The 16,334-nt window shown below is 33.3% G+C and overlaps 2 protein-coding genes across 10 annotated transcripts; one reads left to right on the forward strand and one right to left on the reverse strand.

Annotated features, from left to right (window-relative positions):
- Positions 1-1,016: 1,016 nt before the first annotated feature.
- Positions 1,017-9,074, forward strand: LOC148300097 (myeloid leukemia factor-like). Of its 8 annotated transcripts, none has more exons than XM_088275250.1 (9): positions 1,017-1,226; positions 1,318-1,490; positions 1,855-1,932; positions 2,659-2,750; positions 3,533-3,635; positions 3,971-4,091; positions 4,650-4,742; positions 6,239-6,316; positions 7,188-9,074. In XM_088275250.1, the coding sequence occupies exons 1-9, from the start codon at positions 1,174-1,176 to the stop codon at positions 7,282-7,284; spliced, it is 888 nt and encodes a 295-aa protein (XP_088131376.1). In that variant the 5' UTR covers positions 1,017-1,173; the 3' UTR covers positions 7,285-9,074. The 8 variants fall into 8 exon arrangements, with proteins under 8 accessions (XP_088131376.1, XP_088131377.1, XP_088131378.1 ...); XM_088275251.1 differs by having other exon boundaries at positions 7,191-9,074; XM_088275252.1 differs by lacking the exon at positions 6,239-6,316.
- Positions 9,075-9,266: 192 nt separating this feature from the next.
- On the reverse strand, positions 9,267-12,779 carry LOC148300098 (uncharacterized). Of its 2 annotated transcripts, none has more exons than XM_088275258.1 (5): positions 12,653-12,779; positions 10,479-11,216; positions 10,188-10,392; positions 9,940-10,093; positions 9,267-9,631 (listed from the first exon to the last, which is right to left on the reverse strand). In XM_088275258.1, exons 2-5 carry the CDS (start codon positions 10,666-10,668, stop codon positions 9,458-9,460), a joined length of 723 nt encoding a protein of 240 aa, XP_088131384.1. In that variant the 5' UTR covers positions 10,669-11,216; positions 12,653-12,779; the 3' UTR covers positions 9,267-9,457. The 2 variants fall into 2 exon arrangements, with proteins under 2 accessions (XP_088131384.1, XP_088131385.1); XM_088275259.1 differs by lacking the exon at positions 12,653-12,779 and adding an exon at positions 11,300-11,660.
- Positions 12,780-16,334: the final 3,555 nt, after the last annotated feature.

The raw sequence follows: 16,334 nt of genomic DNA on the forward strand, positions 1-16,334 counted from the left end.
GCGTTCGGGATTACATACCAGTATAAGCTTATATAAGCTTATAGTAAGTTGTACGTTGTTAATTGTACGAGTCTTTCAGATTTTTTTTTCTTATTGTATTTTTTTATGCAGTAAAAAATAGCAAAATTCTATTGTAATTAAAGATAACCCATCAAACCATAATCGTTTGAAAGCTTAAAAAATGATTCCAACCATAATGCGGTCCAAAATTATGTAACGATTTTAAATCTGAAAAAGACCCACTTTTTTGACGAAATAACAACTCTTAGGAAAATGTAATTCAGCTAACGAATTATTCATATTACGAATTACTTTCGTTATAATCAATGTGTTACTACATGTGGAATAAAGGTTCAAAGCATTTTCTATAGAAAAGTAACAAATCAATAAGAACCAAAATAATTTATTGATCATTGATAGAATGCGATACTTAACTTCTCGATCATTGACTTTTTGACAATACTGATCGACGACCCGTTAAAAAATGTCAAAGTCATTAGAAATAGAAGACCAGAAGTAAAATAAAATTTATCTGCACTGAGTAGTTAGACCGTTAACTTTCACTGTAATTTAAGCCCTAGGGGTGGAGTAAACGTCTGGGTATTTTTTTCCACTCCAAGTGGTCGATTACAGTAGTAACCCAATAACTACGTAGTGCAGATAACTTAACCCACTGACGAATACTTTAATATACGGAATAAAAATTTAGTTATGAATATTTTTATAGGATTTAGTTGAAGTTATCGTTACAGAGTTAACCAGCTATGGTTACAGTTTTTACAGTATTGTAGTCCTGGGCGTCGATTCCCATAGGTCCTATGGGAATCGACGCCCAGGACTAAAATGCTGTAAAATATCGTTCAAACAAATAGCGGGAAAGATCCTATTTATAAACCGTAGAAAATCATATGAATTTACCTATAGACAAAAATATGCAAAGCGTAGCAAGTAGGTACCTAACTATAGAGTATATAGTCTTTGATAATGGCTGCTTCAATCGGTGGCAATCTTTCTATGACTTTCTCGTTTCTGTGTTTCTGATTTGGGCCGTGTTTCGCGTTTTTTCTAGAATATTACTTATACAAGCGAATTCCGGTAAAAGCGAATTTTACGTGACTGTCGATTATTGGACAGTTTATTTAATTTATTAACTAAGGACGTTTTTTCTTGAAAATGTCTTTGTTTGGATCATTGATGAACGATTTTGACGATGACCCGTATTTTGGGTAAGAATTACACTGTTATGTACTTTGTATCACGTTTTTTGTCGATTAGAGCTGATTTATGTATAATGTAAAATCTAACATACATTTACAGAGCACATTTCCGCCAGATGAGACAAATGAACTCTATGATGAGTCCATTCAATTCGATGTTTTCTGACCCCTTTGGAGCGATGGGACCTTTAGCCATAATGGGCCAACATCACCATCCTCGAAACGCAATGATGCCGTTTATGCCAGGAATGAATATGAATCGTTTGCTGACTGGTAAGTTTTTTCAAAAGAATTGAACGTTTATATCTCTTGCTTATTATTGCAACCGTTTTACTTTGTTTTTGTGTTGACACATTTGAACTAATGCTAATAACCCCAGCATACTTATACACAACCCAAAGCTTTATAGTGACAGTATGTTTGATGAAAATGGTGCAAATTCTTTTGACTGGCTTTTGCTTATTGTTTTTATGTTTTTTTTTTTAAATTAATTTTAAATATATTTTTTTTATTAATTTGAGGTTATTGTTTGTTGATTTTTAAATTGCCCTATCTCCCGTAAATGGTTGCAATTGATGGCACTCTTCAAGGTGAAGGTGATTGAAAGTTCTATAATATAAAACAATTTTTTCAAAAGGAATGATGGGCCCCGGGGCACAGGCGCCCGCGTGGGCACTCCCGCAGCTGCCCGGTCAGGTCATGGCTCCCTACTCTGGTAATACTCCTCTTTCAGCTCCACACACTCCCATTATCTCTATCTTTGTCTCGCAACAATGTGCTGATTTTCTTACAGCTGTTTTACTTCGTAAGTGTGTTTCAAAACTGTCTCACTTATATTTTCTTCTAATCATGGTTTATAATGAAATTTTAATGCAAATAGGGGTTCGATTGATAATGAATTAAAACACTTTGTTTTTTACCACTTGAGTTTTATTAAAGACTACATGTTTCAGAAGTTAAACTTCCATCATTCAGGTCTGTATAATAAAACTCAAGTGGTAAAAAACAAAGTGTTTTCTTTAATTATTGTAACATGTCTTACCACAAAGTTAATGCCGAAACAATAAATAAAGATAATGAATTACATTTTACATCTTAATATATACATGAAGAAGAATATGGAAGTCTCGAGTATTTTAAAAATATTTTTATATGGGAGTTGCATTTATTATTTACCTCGCTTACTATGTACAAGGTTTGGTATTTACAAGCCTAGGTATTTACAGGTCTATGACCTGTCATAGGTATCGTAATCCCTGTAAATACCCAGACAAAATGTCAAAATAACTCGCAAGTGTAGAAACCCAGATTTGTGAACAAGGATCTGGACATATCCAAAATGTTGCGGATTATAAATTATTTCAAAAAATAAAATACATTGACACATGACTATCTCACCCTGCCCCTTCTCAAATTTTACATATCATATTTATTGTTTTAGGTGCATTAGATGACTCTATGCTTAATGGTCGATGCAACTCATTCAGCAGTAGTACTGTCGTTATGTCCAATGGTCCCGATGGCCGACCACAGGTATGCTATTATTTGTCTACTTATAAGGTAAATTACTTGAGTAAATACCACAATTCAGTTATCCTTGTTATCAATCGAGCAGCGCTCCATGCATCAATCAAAAAATAAAAAACAAGCATTAACCTTTACTTCCACAAATTCTATTTAATTTTAAAAACCTTTTCTTAAATTATAGAATTAAAATCCCCATTGAGAATAAGTAGCAAGTGGATAATTTGTATTTTTTTTCAATATTTCATATTCATATTCAATATTTTTTATTCATAATTTTTCAATTACATATCGCTCACTCCTTTCAAGAACGTCATAAATCAAAATACTTGATTTTTCAGGAGAACGATTTTAAAGTTTAAAAATATAACACAATGGATTCAAAATAAATATCAAGCCACTTATTGAACTTTTTATTGTGCAACAGATCTTTTTAGGTAAAACCTGAAGGTTTTTTCTCCATTTGAAAAATATTTAATTTATTTATAAAAATAATCAAACAGTACATTTTATTCAAAATGCAAAAACAACATTTTCTGCCCTGTAGCGGGTAAATATTAAGTTAAAAATATGCCGCTTTTGCTGGGATATAGTACATTTTCTAGGCATTCCGAAAACATGCACAACTGAAAATTGACGATTTTTGATTTATGACGTTCTTGAAAGGAGTGAGCGATATATGCAAGCGCCTCCCTATACTCGGTTTTAGTTTTAGCCAAAGCGTGTTGGGAGAATGTTTTAGGTTTAGGAGAAATATTTTGTACGCTAACGGACATTTTGTATGCAAACAGGTATACAGCGCTACCAGCAGTACCCAACTTGGCCCCGGTGGAGTGAAGGAAACTCGACGAACCGTGCAAGACTCTCGTACTGGCACTAAAAAGATGTCCATAGGTAAATTCTTTTGCTATCAAATTACGTTTGATTTAATTTGTGAAAAATAAATTTTTGTTCCATGCAACATACTGTTTAACCATCTAATCTGTATAATAGTAGAAAATGGAACTCCTTTTCATAGGTTTGTATGTATATTTTAGCATAGTCAAAGTCATTTTGGCATTTTATCACAAGTAGTAATACTGGAGTCCCCGCCAATTCTTCATATAAATTTGTCGCACAGTAATTTCAACAAATTCCAAATTTATAAGTCGAAATTATTAGAAAAAGTTTTATTTCAGATATGAAATAATTGACACGGATATTTAAAATATTCAAACTTGATCCTACAGGGCACCACATAAATGACAGGGGTCATGTGATTGAACGTGAACAGAATGTCCAATCTGGAGACTTAGAGGAACATGAAGAATTTATAAATATTGAAGAAGAGGAAGCTGAGGAATTCACTAGGTAAAATACCATTCTTAAATTTTTTTTGTCATTAATTTTTTTGCATTTGGTCTAAAGGCAACATGGTTAGCAGGCATGAATACACTTATCATTGTCACATAACATGTAAGTATTTGATAGTGCCCTATTTAATATTGTTTTATTTCATTTAAAAACATTTATATATATATATATATATATATTTTTTTTAAATTTTGATATAAAGAAAATGTTTTAATTTATACTATGAAGTATAATTACTTAATGAAATAATTTCCAATGTGTGTGCTCGTTGGATATTTAAAATTGCTCGGGAGGTGATGAAGAGTTAAATGTACTTTGGATTTAGCGCTATATGCTATAGAGAAGAAAGCCCAAAAAGCATGTGATTGTTAAGTGACAGTTCAGCGACAGTTTATAAAAAAGGCTTCATAATTTTTATAATATCTTTTGACAATTATAGTTTCCAATTGTAAAAAATAATCTCCTAGAGGTAATTGGGGCAAAAAGGTTGGGAACTTGTGGCCCCTATTTCACCTGTTTCAAATATGTAGTATTTTATTTTAAAATGAAATGTAGGGAATTTGGAGAGAGGCTTCGTGCGGGAACTTCCAATGGCGCTGAGTTCCGCCGCCCCCGTCAACTAGCATTACCGGCTCCACCTCCTTCCAGGTACAGAACTAATAATTTACTTGCATGATCACATTACATACTAGTCAATTTCTCCTTTGTACAATTTTATTGCTTTCATTCAATTCTATTTACTCTTTTGATCTAACTTCCAAGTGATTATATTTGACAGATTGAATGATGATTGAAGTACTGATAAAATAAAGTTATCAAATATTAAACCAGAAATATTTTCACTCGGATGTTTTAAAATACAAAATTTTCAAATATATTTGTGTTATTGTATCCATGTAAATGTAAAGCAAAGATTAAATATTGTATACATATAGCTTATTTAAACTATTTTTTTTTAAATTTATACGCGCTCATATTGCCATTAAAAAAAATTAAACGTGCAGAACACATATGAGTGCTCCTTGTCAAAAGTGACACAAATATTTCTTATACTGTAAATAAAATTGTACCCTCATTGCCCGTGGTCCACATCGCTATTCATGAGCTAATTTTAAGCGTCTCTAAAGACCACAATAATTATGTGGCAATATGGGTTTTGCGTGTTTTTGAACTTTCGTTGCATTGCCTTTTTCCACACACATGTACTTCTACACATATTAAAGTTTACACCGGGAGTTGCAGTAAACATCCTGTTTACATTTTTCTAGGATCTGACAAAAATAATAAAATAAGAATGAAAAATTATTATGAAAACAAAACAATTTTATAGTATTTCTGTTGGATAAATAGGAATTGTCAAAATCACTCAAAACGAGTGGAGGCTTATAAATAAAAATGTAGGAATCATTATCATCAACAAGCAAGTAACAGTTTTCGGTGAATCACTTGCTGCATGCCATGCAATTGGCAATAAGGGATATTTATTCAAATGTACAAAAAATTTATGCAAATACCCTTAGCAAAAATTATTCAATGCTCTTAGCAAAAGTATATAATAAATTTTTCAGGTTAGAAGTGGAAAAATGTAAAAATAAGAAACATAAAAATTTAATTTAGTAACTTATACATTATACTTTAGTAACTTATTACATACCAATATTTTAATTTAGTGTAATTAGGTACAAAAATCCAACTGTCGTAATAAGATGGTGTTATGCAATAACCGGTTATGCACTTACTTCATTATGTTTTTTTTTATACTATGGAATGCATTATAGTGAGGTGCAATTTGCATTACATTTATCCATTTTTAGTAGAATTCTTCCTCTCATCTCAACTCTCATCCGCACCCAATAGGGCACTGCATCTGTTTATTCGATGTTAAGTTGATCTTTTTAATATATCAAACCATGTATTTATCTTCCTTTCATCAATTTAATAAGGATAAACATTTCACTGTATAGATGGAATAGAGCATAACACCATCCAATTATAACACCAATTATGGATTGTATGTATATTTTGTACTATTATTTGGTAATGGAGTTGTGGGTTGGTGATATACTGTAGTGTGTAGTGGAAGTACATGCTGTATGTGGTACTTGCTGTATAGTATAGTTAGTGAATGAGCATGATGTGAACAGGAGAGAGATAGCTACCCGCCGCCCGCTGCACCGGCTGTCCAGTCCGCTAGCCCTCTGTGCTCCCCGCTCCCACTCAAGGTAAAACTCTTTCATTATCTTTGTACCCAGCATTCTATACATACTCGTGAAACATCTTATATCCAAATATGTTATAAGGGATTTTTGGTAGGTATCGTAATTATGTAGTACCGCTTGCATTGGTTTTAATTTGATAACTCTGCATTATTGTAGCATGTAGAAGATACCAGTTGTGATTGTATTGGGTTTATGAAGTTTGAAATTTCAATAAGTGTTTATTTTATTATTTAGATTTTTTTTTACCCAGGAAACAGCATTTTTAAACTAAATCATAAACCATCGCCCGGGAAGGCGTCCTGCCCAACATCTAGGCCTTGCTCCAGTCCAAGAAGACCGAGAAGAAGGAGGCTCCCCCCCTAGATTGAGTCTTCTGTTAGCGATGTCCCGGTTTATCCCATTGCCATTAGTTAAATACATATAAGGCTTGATCTATAGAGATGAGCTTAACAGCGACTTTTAGGTCACCGCTATACTGGCGATGGTGACTTATATGTCAGCTTCGTTTGACAGCGACTTGACTTATGAAATGTATACATATGTGAATAATGCTTAATAATGAATGTGTGTATGAGTAAATAGCCGTGCCGAAATCATTCAAATATCAAAATTACATCGGACTCGTAGCTGTTGCGAAAATTTTCAAAGCAGGGACCAAGGTGGCTGCTTCGCGGAGAATCGGGTTGCCAATATTACCCGTGGCCATCAAACTCGCCGGTGATTTGACACTGGTTGGCTGGTTGATATGTTATTAATCCTTCTTAACTAATCAGCATGCATGACCTTGATAATCTGAATTAGACAGAATAATATTTTGGCTAGTGTAACTTATAGTTGCGTATTCTACTATTAATTGTGGTTTATCTATTTCTAGCAGCAGTTCTGGCGTAAGACAGACGTACAGTTCCTTGCATCCGCAAAGGACCAAACAGAGAAATCCCAAGCATCACCATAACCACACAGATTACTGAAAAACATTACACCATTTTGTTTGCAGTAAGAACAATGACTCCAGTAATAAGAAGTGTTGACACGTTTCAATATCTGGTTTGATTTGTAATTTCCCAGTGGGTTATCAAAAAAATCCCAACTCTATAAAGATGTGGAAAATAATCATACTTTTGTGGAAAAATGTTTTAGGATTGTATGATACTTTATAATTTGGCTATTTTCCATGGTAAAATTTGGGAATAGCTTCATTGGAATAAATTATATGAATAGAGTTTAGGCGCTTATATATTCAGTGTTTTGTTGAAGTTCCTTTTCGTGGGAATTACGTATTGTGGTAATTATTTAGTAATATGTAGTTCATTGTGAGTGATGTCAGTTAACAAACCAACTTCATAATTAAGTTCAATTTTATATAGATGCCTTTAAAATGTACGCTGATGAAACATGTAAATCAATATTTTTTCCCAAAAAGAATATAAATTTTATCATTTTCTCAATGTTTTCATGAGCTTCTGTTTGTCATGTATTGTTTTTCTAAATGAAAGCATATTACATGATAACTTTTTAAACTTTGGGGTAAACTTTAAATATTTTTATTGTATATTTTTTTCAAACTTGTAAATGTGAGATATCTCGGTGGATGTAAAGAAAAAAATTGTATTTCTGACAAATATTTCTAATTTGACACTTTTTAAAACTAAACTGCGTATGTTTCAAATTAGCATTTAATATTTTTTTCCAAATACAAAATCGAGTGCCAGAAATTGAGTAATAAAATTCGAAATTATTTCTGGCGTTTGGCATTTCCATCATCTCGTCAATGAGAATTACTCGAGTGTGTGATGTTTATAAAATTTAATTACAACGCAAAGAGAAGTTTCAGTAGCATCGCATGTTTTCTCTATTCATTCAAATTGAATAAGTTCATAATTACTTCATAAAAATACTATTCTCCTTTCTGTGGCTATGCCTCAACCAGTGACCTGTTCCATTTCCATCTGTCCTCGCGGGCAGTTCTCCCTCGTGGTCTGGTTTCTAGAGACATCCGCACTCCGGGGTATCTTTAAACACCCATTGTCTGATTATAGTAAGGATGCGAGAGCCTTACTATAATCAGACAGCTTCCAGAATGCCCTGATTCACTTACATAAACTTGAGTCATCTTCATCACATTGGTCCAGGTCAAGTTTCACTACCATCTTGCGTAATCGCTCCATAGGACGAATAGGTTCGTGTTAAATTCTTCACAATTCAATGAAAACATCATTTCAATGCATTATGTGAAAGAGCTTAACACATTTTATAAAAAAGGGACATTCTTTATTCTTGATGATTTCAATACTTATTATTTTGTTGATTCTATTTATTTTTGACTACTTATTCCAGGTGAATTTGGTAATTTAAGCAATATTGTTTAATATGGTTTACAAAAAAACATTTTTTCAATCCATTAAGCTAATTTGGTTTACAGATGAAATGTACCCAGAGTAAACCTCATTTACTTTCTGACCCCTCCCACATAATGAAGGCTATTTTTGCTATCTTCAAATCTAAATATAAGCAAATGTGTAGATTAAGGTTTTTAAATTATTTTACCGAGATACAAAATCTAAAAAATATTTAATTTTCTGTCATTAAATTTATTAAAATTGACATACTCGCTGTGGTGTAGTTGTATTAAATATACATGTACTCATAGGATATTTAGTTGCATTGAAACAGATGAAATTTCAATAACAGTTATTGTATTGTTTTCTATCTGCAATTACTATTTGTCTGTTCTCAATTTTAATAAAGTATAAGAAACTAATTTTGAGTTTTATTCTTTAAAAATGTAATTATATAAGTATGTCCGTAATACCTTTTAAGGTTATGTTTTGACGCATATACATAGCAAATACAATACAATACATAGTATATACAATACAAATATAAAAATATGTGTTTGTTAGATCAACTCTGATGGCAGAAAGAATGGCAAGGTTAAAAAAGTATTCCGATATTCAGTTTAAAATATTTATTTTTAATTACTTTGATTTTAACATTGAAAAGAACATTTAAAATAATTATGAAACTAAACTTCGAACTTAACAAATCATACAAAGTAATCGACAGTTTGATAAAACTGAATAACTAATTCAAAATTTTATTAGTTACAGCAAAGAAAGAGAATGAATAAAATAAAATAATTATTTAATTGTCGGCAGATAGAGTGCAGATGTCATCATTTATAGCCAGAACTTGAGTAATGAAGGAAGTGTCCGCCATTATGTGAGAGAGGATTCTGATGGTGTCCAGTAACTCTCCTTCTCTGTACTTCATCTGGCTATTGCACAAAGCTATTTGATCGAGCACATTGTCAGGAACCTGGAATAAAATAATTGTATTATTATCATGTAAAATATAATAAGTCGCAATTCTGCTTCAGCAAATTCTTAAATCCACTTCAAGAGATTGCAGGATTAAACCTTAACTTTTGCTTTTAAATGGACTAGCTTGCACACTTTATTAATTTTTAAATCGAGGTATTTACATAAATCCAGTTCATAATAATTATTTCAACTCAATTTACTGAAAGTCAAAGGCTGCAGAAATTACTTTAAGCTATCCAAATTTTCATAAACAAGAAATTTGAAAATAAAATAAAAATTTATTTCTTCTTAATGAGTAGGTACCTTTTCAATATCGGAAAAAAGAGAAAATTTGTATTTAATGCGTTGTTTTCCCGAGTTTTCTTCGAAGAATAGTGTAAAATGGCCATCTTTTTCTACGACTGGAAAGTATATTCCGGCTACGAGATGTCCTTTCTGGTCCCTCGATAGAAGACTTCTGAAAATTTTACATATATTATGAAATAAATATGTACGAATAACGTAAATATGATACATACGTAAAATGAAAGACAAAAAGGAAAGCCACCAACCTGAAGTTATACACCAAGTTTCTTCTCTCGGTGACTTCAACAGCATTGCGGAAGGGTTTTTCAACATAGACCAAAGACGTTTGATATTTTACATTAGTTCCACGAGTTTCTTTTTCGACCCATTCAACGTAACCGGGATTGCTCATATTGAAAATGTAGTTGTATTCCTTTTTAGCTTGCGGCTCATCTGATTGAGTAAACCAACCTGGAAACAAACGATTCGTAAGTATCAAATTGGGAGCGGAACTGCATTACGAGCGACGCATAGAGGATTAGTAGAAGAATTCATACCGGTGTGAGGATAGCAGCGATCTGCCATGACGGTAACCACGCGAGCGACGTGGTATCCGGGATCGCACAACATGAGGCCGGGCCGGCCGTCCACGCGGATGTGCATGGCCACCATGACGTGCTCCTTCTCGAGCGAGGTGGCCGCGCGATCCCGGCCGGGCCCGAACGCGATGTAGTCTCGGATGTCCATGATGCTCTCCTCGCAGGAGGCGAGGAAGGCGTCGCTAGCGGCGGGTGGCAAGCGCCCGAGCAGCTCGAGGCCCAGCCCCACGCAGGTGTGGCGCTGGGCGCGGAGCGGGGGCCGGTAGCGCCGGAAGAAGGCCGCCAGATCGGGACGGCGCGCCCCTCGGTACGCCTCCCACAGCCCGCGGAAGTTGCTCACGGTGTCGTAGTTGTTGTCGAGCAGCAGGCGCTGCAGCGCGGCCTCGGCGCGCCCGGCCAGCTGCTCGTACTCGTCCACGGAGGAGAAGGCGACGGCGGCGCGCGGGCGCCCCCACAGGGGGGTCGGCAGCGGCTGCCGGCGCGGCCAGGGGCCGGTCAGGCGGGGACTCTCTGCTCCCTGCTCGAGTCAACTCGGCCACTCGGAGCCCCAGCGGCCCACGGAGGCCGCGGCGCCCCCCTCCCGCTCCGGGCGTCCGCCCGGAGGCAGCTCCCGCGCCCCCTCTCCATGTCCCCCCTCACAGCACCCGGCGTCCCCGGATGATGCGTCCTGACTCGATGTTATTAACGCTTCACGCTCTGAAAATTAAATAATGATACGTGTTAGTTAGTACACGAATATTTAGCTTATCATACTATCTAATTATTATTTCGATATTCACCTTAGTCTGCAAGTAGATGTAATTTGTTCTATACGATCATTTTAATAATTTTAAATTAGTATGTTTTTTAAAATATTATTTTATTTCTACAGTAATTAACGTCTATATTTTTTATATTTCTATATTAGCAACGAGAGAATGTATAATTTGACAAATTATCTGTTATATTACGAGACTAGATAATGAGCGCTAATAATAATAAATATTTTATTATCGAGCTTAATGGCTTCGGCACAATAACATTATCGAGACTTTCACGTTGCGAACAAGTGTCACGTTTGATCAGGTGACGGTCGTGACGTCCCACCACCGCCACCACTACCACTCGTGCCCGACCCGAGGCTGAAGGTACACATTACCCGATAACGCGAAACGTGACGGCGTTTTCAGAGAATCGATGACGCAATAAGGTTAACTAAACAGCTGGTTTACGCAGGGGCCTGTTTTCCTGGAAATGCGTAATTACTACTTCGAAATAAACGTTGACTCATAATTCTACAAATTGTTTTTTCGGCTTTTAAATTTGATAAAATCCCTAACTACTGTACTAATATTAAGAACCATACATTTTCCCGATATTTTCATTTTAAGTATCATCAAAATAATATTTCGAGTAAAATAATAATGTACCTTTTAATTTTTAACGATCACACATATGTACATTGGACAAATAAAGACTATTTCCTTATTTGACGTATAATGACCATTTAGCAGTAATTTTCCTGAAAAGCAACGCGCGTCATTTGAAATGTCAAAAGAAAGCGTCCCGACGCCACGTGTGGGGTCGATACAATGACCTTTTCTTACAACAAAATTAAAATGGTAACTTAAAATTTTTATTATTATATACAAAAAATATAAATTTTTCATCTATTTTAAAAAACATTGATAAGTATTTTCATTCGCGAGAAATTCGACATGAATATTTTTTTGATTATGCGTTAAATTACGAGTTTTACTAAGTACGGTATATTTAAAGTAAGCACTACATGATTTACTTAGCTTTTTAGGCAATGTTTAAATTTAAATGTAAAAAAGAAGTCCGATGATATTTTATTTATATAACGTTGTATTCGAGAGTAAATAGTTCAAGGTAGACAACGTCTCAAGGGAAACATTGTTAAGCTAGTAAATAGCAAGTAAGTAGTCTGTAACGGTATGTAGTAGGAGAATTGGACCACAGAATAACTGGACGCCTACTAACTGGTAAATTGGGTGACGTATATAGAAAGCCCGAGGCGGTGACTGCTTCGGCGTACAAATTTATATATCTTACGTTTATACTAAATTAAAATAAAAAAATATGTAGCAAAATATGTGACTTGAACAATAATAAAGCAAATTTAAACTTACCCATACAATGGCCAAGAGCCAAATTAAAAAAAATATAGTCGCTTTCTCTATAAGCGCTCGCTAGATACGCGCTCCTCCCGCGGCGGTCTGACAGAAACTGAAATTGCGGCTTCAAACTGTGCAATGTGTGGCAGGGCCGCTGCGGCCCCCTAATATGGGACAACTTCCCACCCCCCCTGACTCCTCTCACCACCAGTCAATTATATCAATCGTGATAAAGAACATAAACATCTAGAATCATTCATTCACATTGTGATGTGCGTTTTAACTTGTTTATAAGCTCCATTGAGAAGCAGGGCTGGCACTTCCGGTTTTCCACTCTACGAGCGCATTATTCAGATCTCCTGAGGGAACCTACTATGAATAATAATATTCTGTAATACGTGTATAAATACGATAAACTAACCACCGCCACGAATACTATATTATTTCTCGACAACTTTCAATATTCAAACTTCTTTTAATTTAGATATTATAACTATCATTGTCTTTTTAGACACATATTATGTAGTCGTATGTCTCGTTTTTAGACATTTCTTTTTGAAAAAAAAATGGGATTGTATCATGGTTTTTACGTGGCCAGCAGTTACTATATACTCGTACATATATTTCCGTGGTTTGTGATTTTAAATAATCATTTTTTATCTGTTACTTCCCAGGTATATGTTTAATTTAAAACCAAGACGAATAATATATTAATTTTTCATTATTGTTTGTACAACCTAGTGTTGAAGCCTTAAAAAAATATTCACGAAAACATCACACATATAAACATATATGAACGTATTTAAAATACCAACTTGAAAGTAATAACAAAAATAAACTAATTACGGATTTCGTTGATAACAGATTAAATTATTATTAAAAATTAAATTAAAATTAAATTAAAAATTAAATTAAAAGAAAATAATGTGTACTAAGCTAGTTTATATTATTTTATTGTAATTTTACCGTTACATCTACCCACTTCCATAAAAAAGATAATGTTCATGAATATACCTATGTATTTTTTTATTAGGGGTCAGCCGTTATACGAGTACTACACCTTTCTAAAACTACCATCATTTTCTTTTAAATGCTTTTTTTTTGACAATCAGCTTTTCATTAAAATCAAGTGATATTATTCATTAGAAATGTTCTTAAAAATATGTTTTTGATTTTGTAATGAGCGGCAGATAATTTTTTTAATATTTAATAAGCTATCATATATGAAAAATATATAAATTTATTATCTTACTATGTATGTAATCTCAATTTGGCCAAAAATTGCATGGACTTCTAATTACTTACATTTGGTCTTTATTCGATTTCATGTTAAATAATGTTTATGTTTTTGACAATTTATACTGGTTACTATATTTTTCTTTACATTTTTATAACATCATTGAATGGAATGTTTGAGGTCTTTTTGCCATTGGAGATTACGTCGCGAAATGATGATTTTCTTTTAAAATAAATATGCGAGATGCGTTTCGCAATCTTCGTGATACCTCAACTAAATTACAGTAAAGTTCTATTACATAAACAATATATTAAATATTTATAAAGGTACTGATCAAAATGCAAAAAAAAATTAGTGGAGTGGAAATTTAACCACTATCTCTTTCCTCCCCTGGTTACGGTCTTCATAGTAGCAGTGACATTTTGTCCTTATTCAAATTTGTAAGAACCAATATGAAGTCATTGATATGATCTGAAGATTTTCAGTTCTAATATTTTTGCGACGCAATTATTATTTTTGCGAGGCACTAGAATGTAAACAGCTTGTACATCAGGAGAGTTGGTGGAGATACGTGTATACATACTTATATGTTTTGTCTTAATTCGGAATGTTATCGTGAATTATGACCCTAGATATGTTGAGCAGTTGTCGCGATATTTTATTCTTTGCTGGAAAACACGATTTTTATTTTATTTAATGAATAAATTGTGTACCTATACATAATTGCAGCGCCGGATATATGTACATTATTAGGCATCTGGGTTAGGTTTACAGTGCAAATATGCCATATCAAATGGGTAGTGTCCATAACTTTAAATTGATTCTAATTGGTAAAAAACAAATCTTTAACTTTCTTTGAGTGAAACTTCCAGAACATAATCATCGACAAAATGTTGGCGTATGAAATAAAAGTCCAGAAGTGAAATCAAAGTTATCTACACTTCGTAATTAATACGTTAACTTCCCTATGTAATCGATGCCTGATCCACAAAGTGTTTGAAGCACCCTCCCTTTGATGGTTAAAAATACAGTTTGATGGAAATCTTATTGTACTTCGTCTACCTAATTATATTTATCTGTGAAAGAATTCGTTTTTTTATTATTTCTATTTTATATATTGATTTACACGTGATTTACACATTTAAAGGTTTCACTCTTATATTGGACCATTCATTGTATCCGAATCCGTGTAAGAAATATTTATTATTCCAATTAAGATGTATATGTGTTATCATTCTCTGCTGACAAAATATTTACGTATTTGAATGTCTACCGGGATGTTTTTATTTTATTTTATTTTTCTGTTTCAACCATCAACACCAATACACTAAAAATTAATATGCGTTTCCTTTTTCAAAACATGATAACCTTAATGAAAAAATATAAAAATTGACTCTTTTGGATTGAAATGGAAAACGCATGAAATAATATTTAAAAAAAAAAAAACAAAAATCAGTCCGAATGTTTTACCATCTTATGCAGACATAAACGCACATATCGCTCACTCCTTTCAAGAACGTCATAAATCAAAAAACGTCAATTTTCAGTTGTGCATGTTTTCGGAATGCCCAGAAAATGTATTATATCCCAGCAAAAGCGGCATATTTTTAACTTAATATTTACCCGCTTCAGGGCAGAAAGTATTGTTTTTGCATTTTGAAGAAAAGGTATTGTATATTTTTTTTTTTAAATATACTAAATATTTTTCAAATGGAGAAAAAACCTTCAGGTTTTACCTTAAAAGTTCTGTTGCACAGTAAAAAGTTCAGTAAGTGGCTTGATATTTATTTTTATAACATTGTATTATATTTTTTAACTTTAAAAACGTTCTCCTGAAAAATCAAGTATTTTGATTTATGACGTTCTTGAAAGGAGTGAGCGATATGTACATTAAGGTGTGATATTAAAGAATTACATTTTAATAATAAATATAAATGAATAAATATATTAATTATGAATATTTTAACAATGATTTTCGAATAGTTTTATAATTTTTTTTATAATTCCATATATATTTATAATATGGATATTTTTATTATTATTATGCATACATATATGTATATACAAGGACGTTATTATTTGTAAACTACATGAATAAACTTGATTAAATATTTTAATTTACTTACCTACACCAACACAGTGTCCTATCTGTAGATAGGTTTCCAACTATGACTAGACATCACACTGTTATTGGAACAAGGACAGGAAACGGAAGTATGCTAAGGAGATGATTATTAATAGGGGAAAAAAACTTTGTAACGCCGGCTCGGTAGAATATTAATAGTGTCAATAAAACAGAACATAATATTTCGTGTTTAAAAGAATACTTTATCCAATTTATAATTATTTTATTAGATACCCACAAACAATCTACGTGACTGTACATCTCTGTAGCAATGAATAAAATTATTTGGTTTGGCAATTTTTAACTTCATAGCTTGTACATATTAAATACTCGTA

Source organism: Brachycentrus maculatus, unplaced genomic scaffold (genome assembly GCF_059751285.1).
Source record: "Brachycentrus maculatus isolate JH-2025_06_01 unplaced genomic scaffold, ASM5975128v1 h1tg000837l, whole genome shotgun sequence".
NCBI lineage: Eukaryota > Metazoa > Arthropoda > Insecta > Trichoptera > Brachycentridae > Brachycentrus > Brachycentrus maculatus.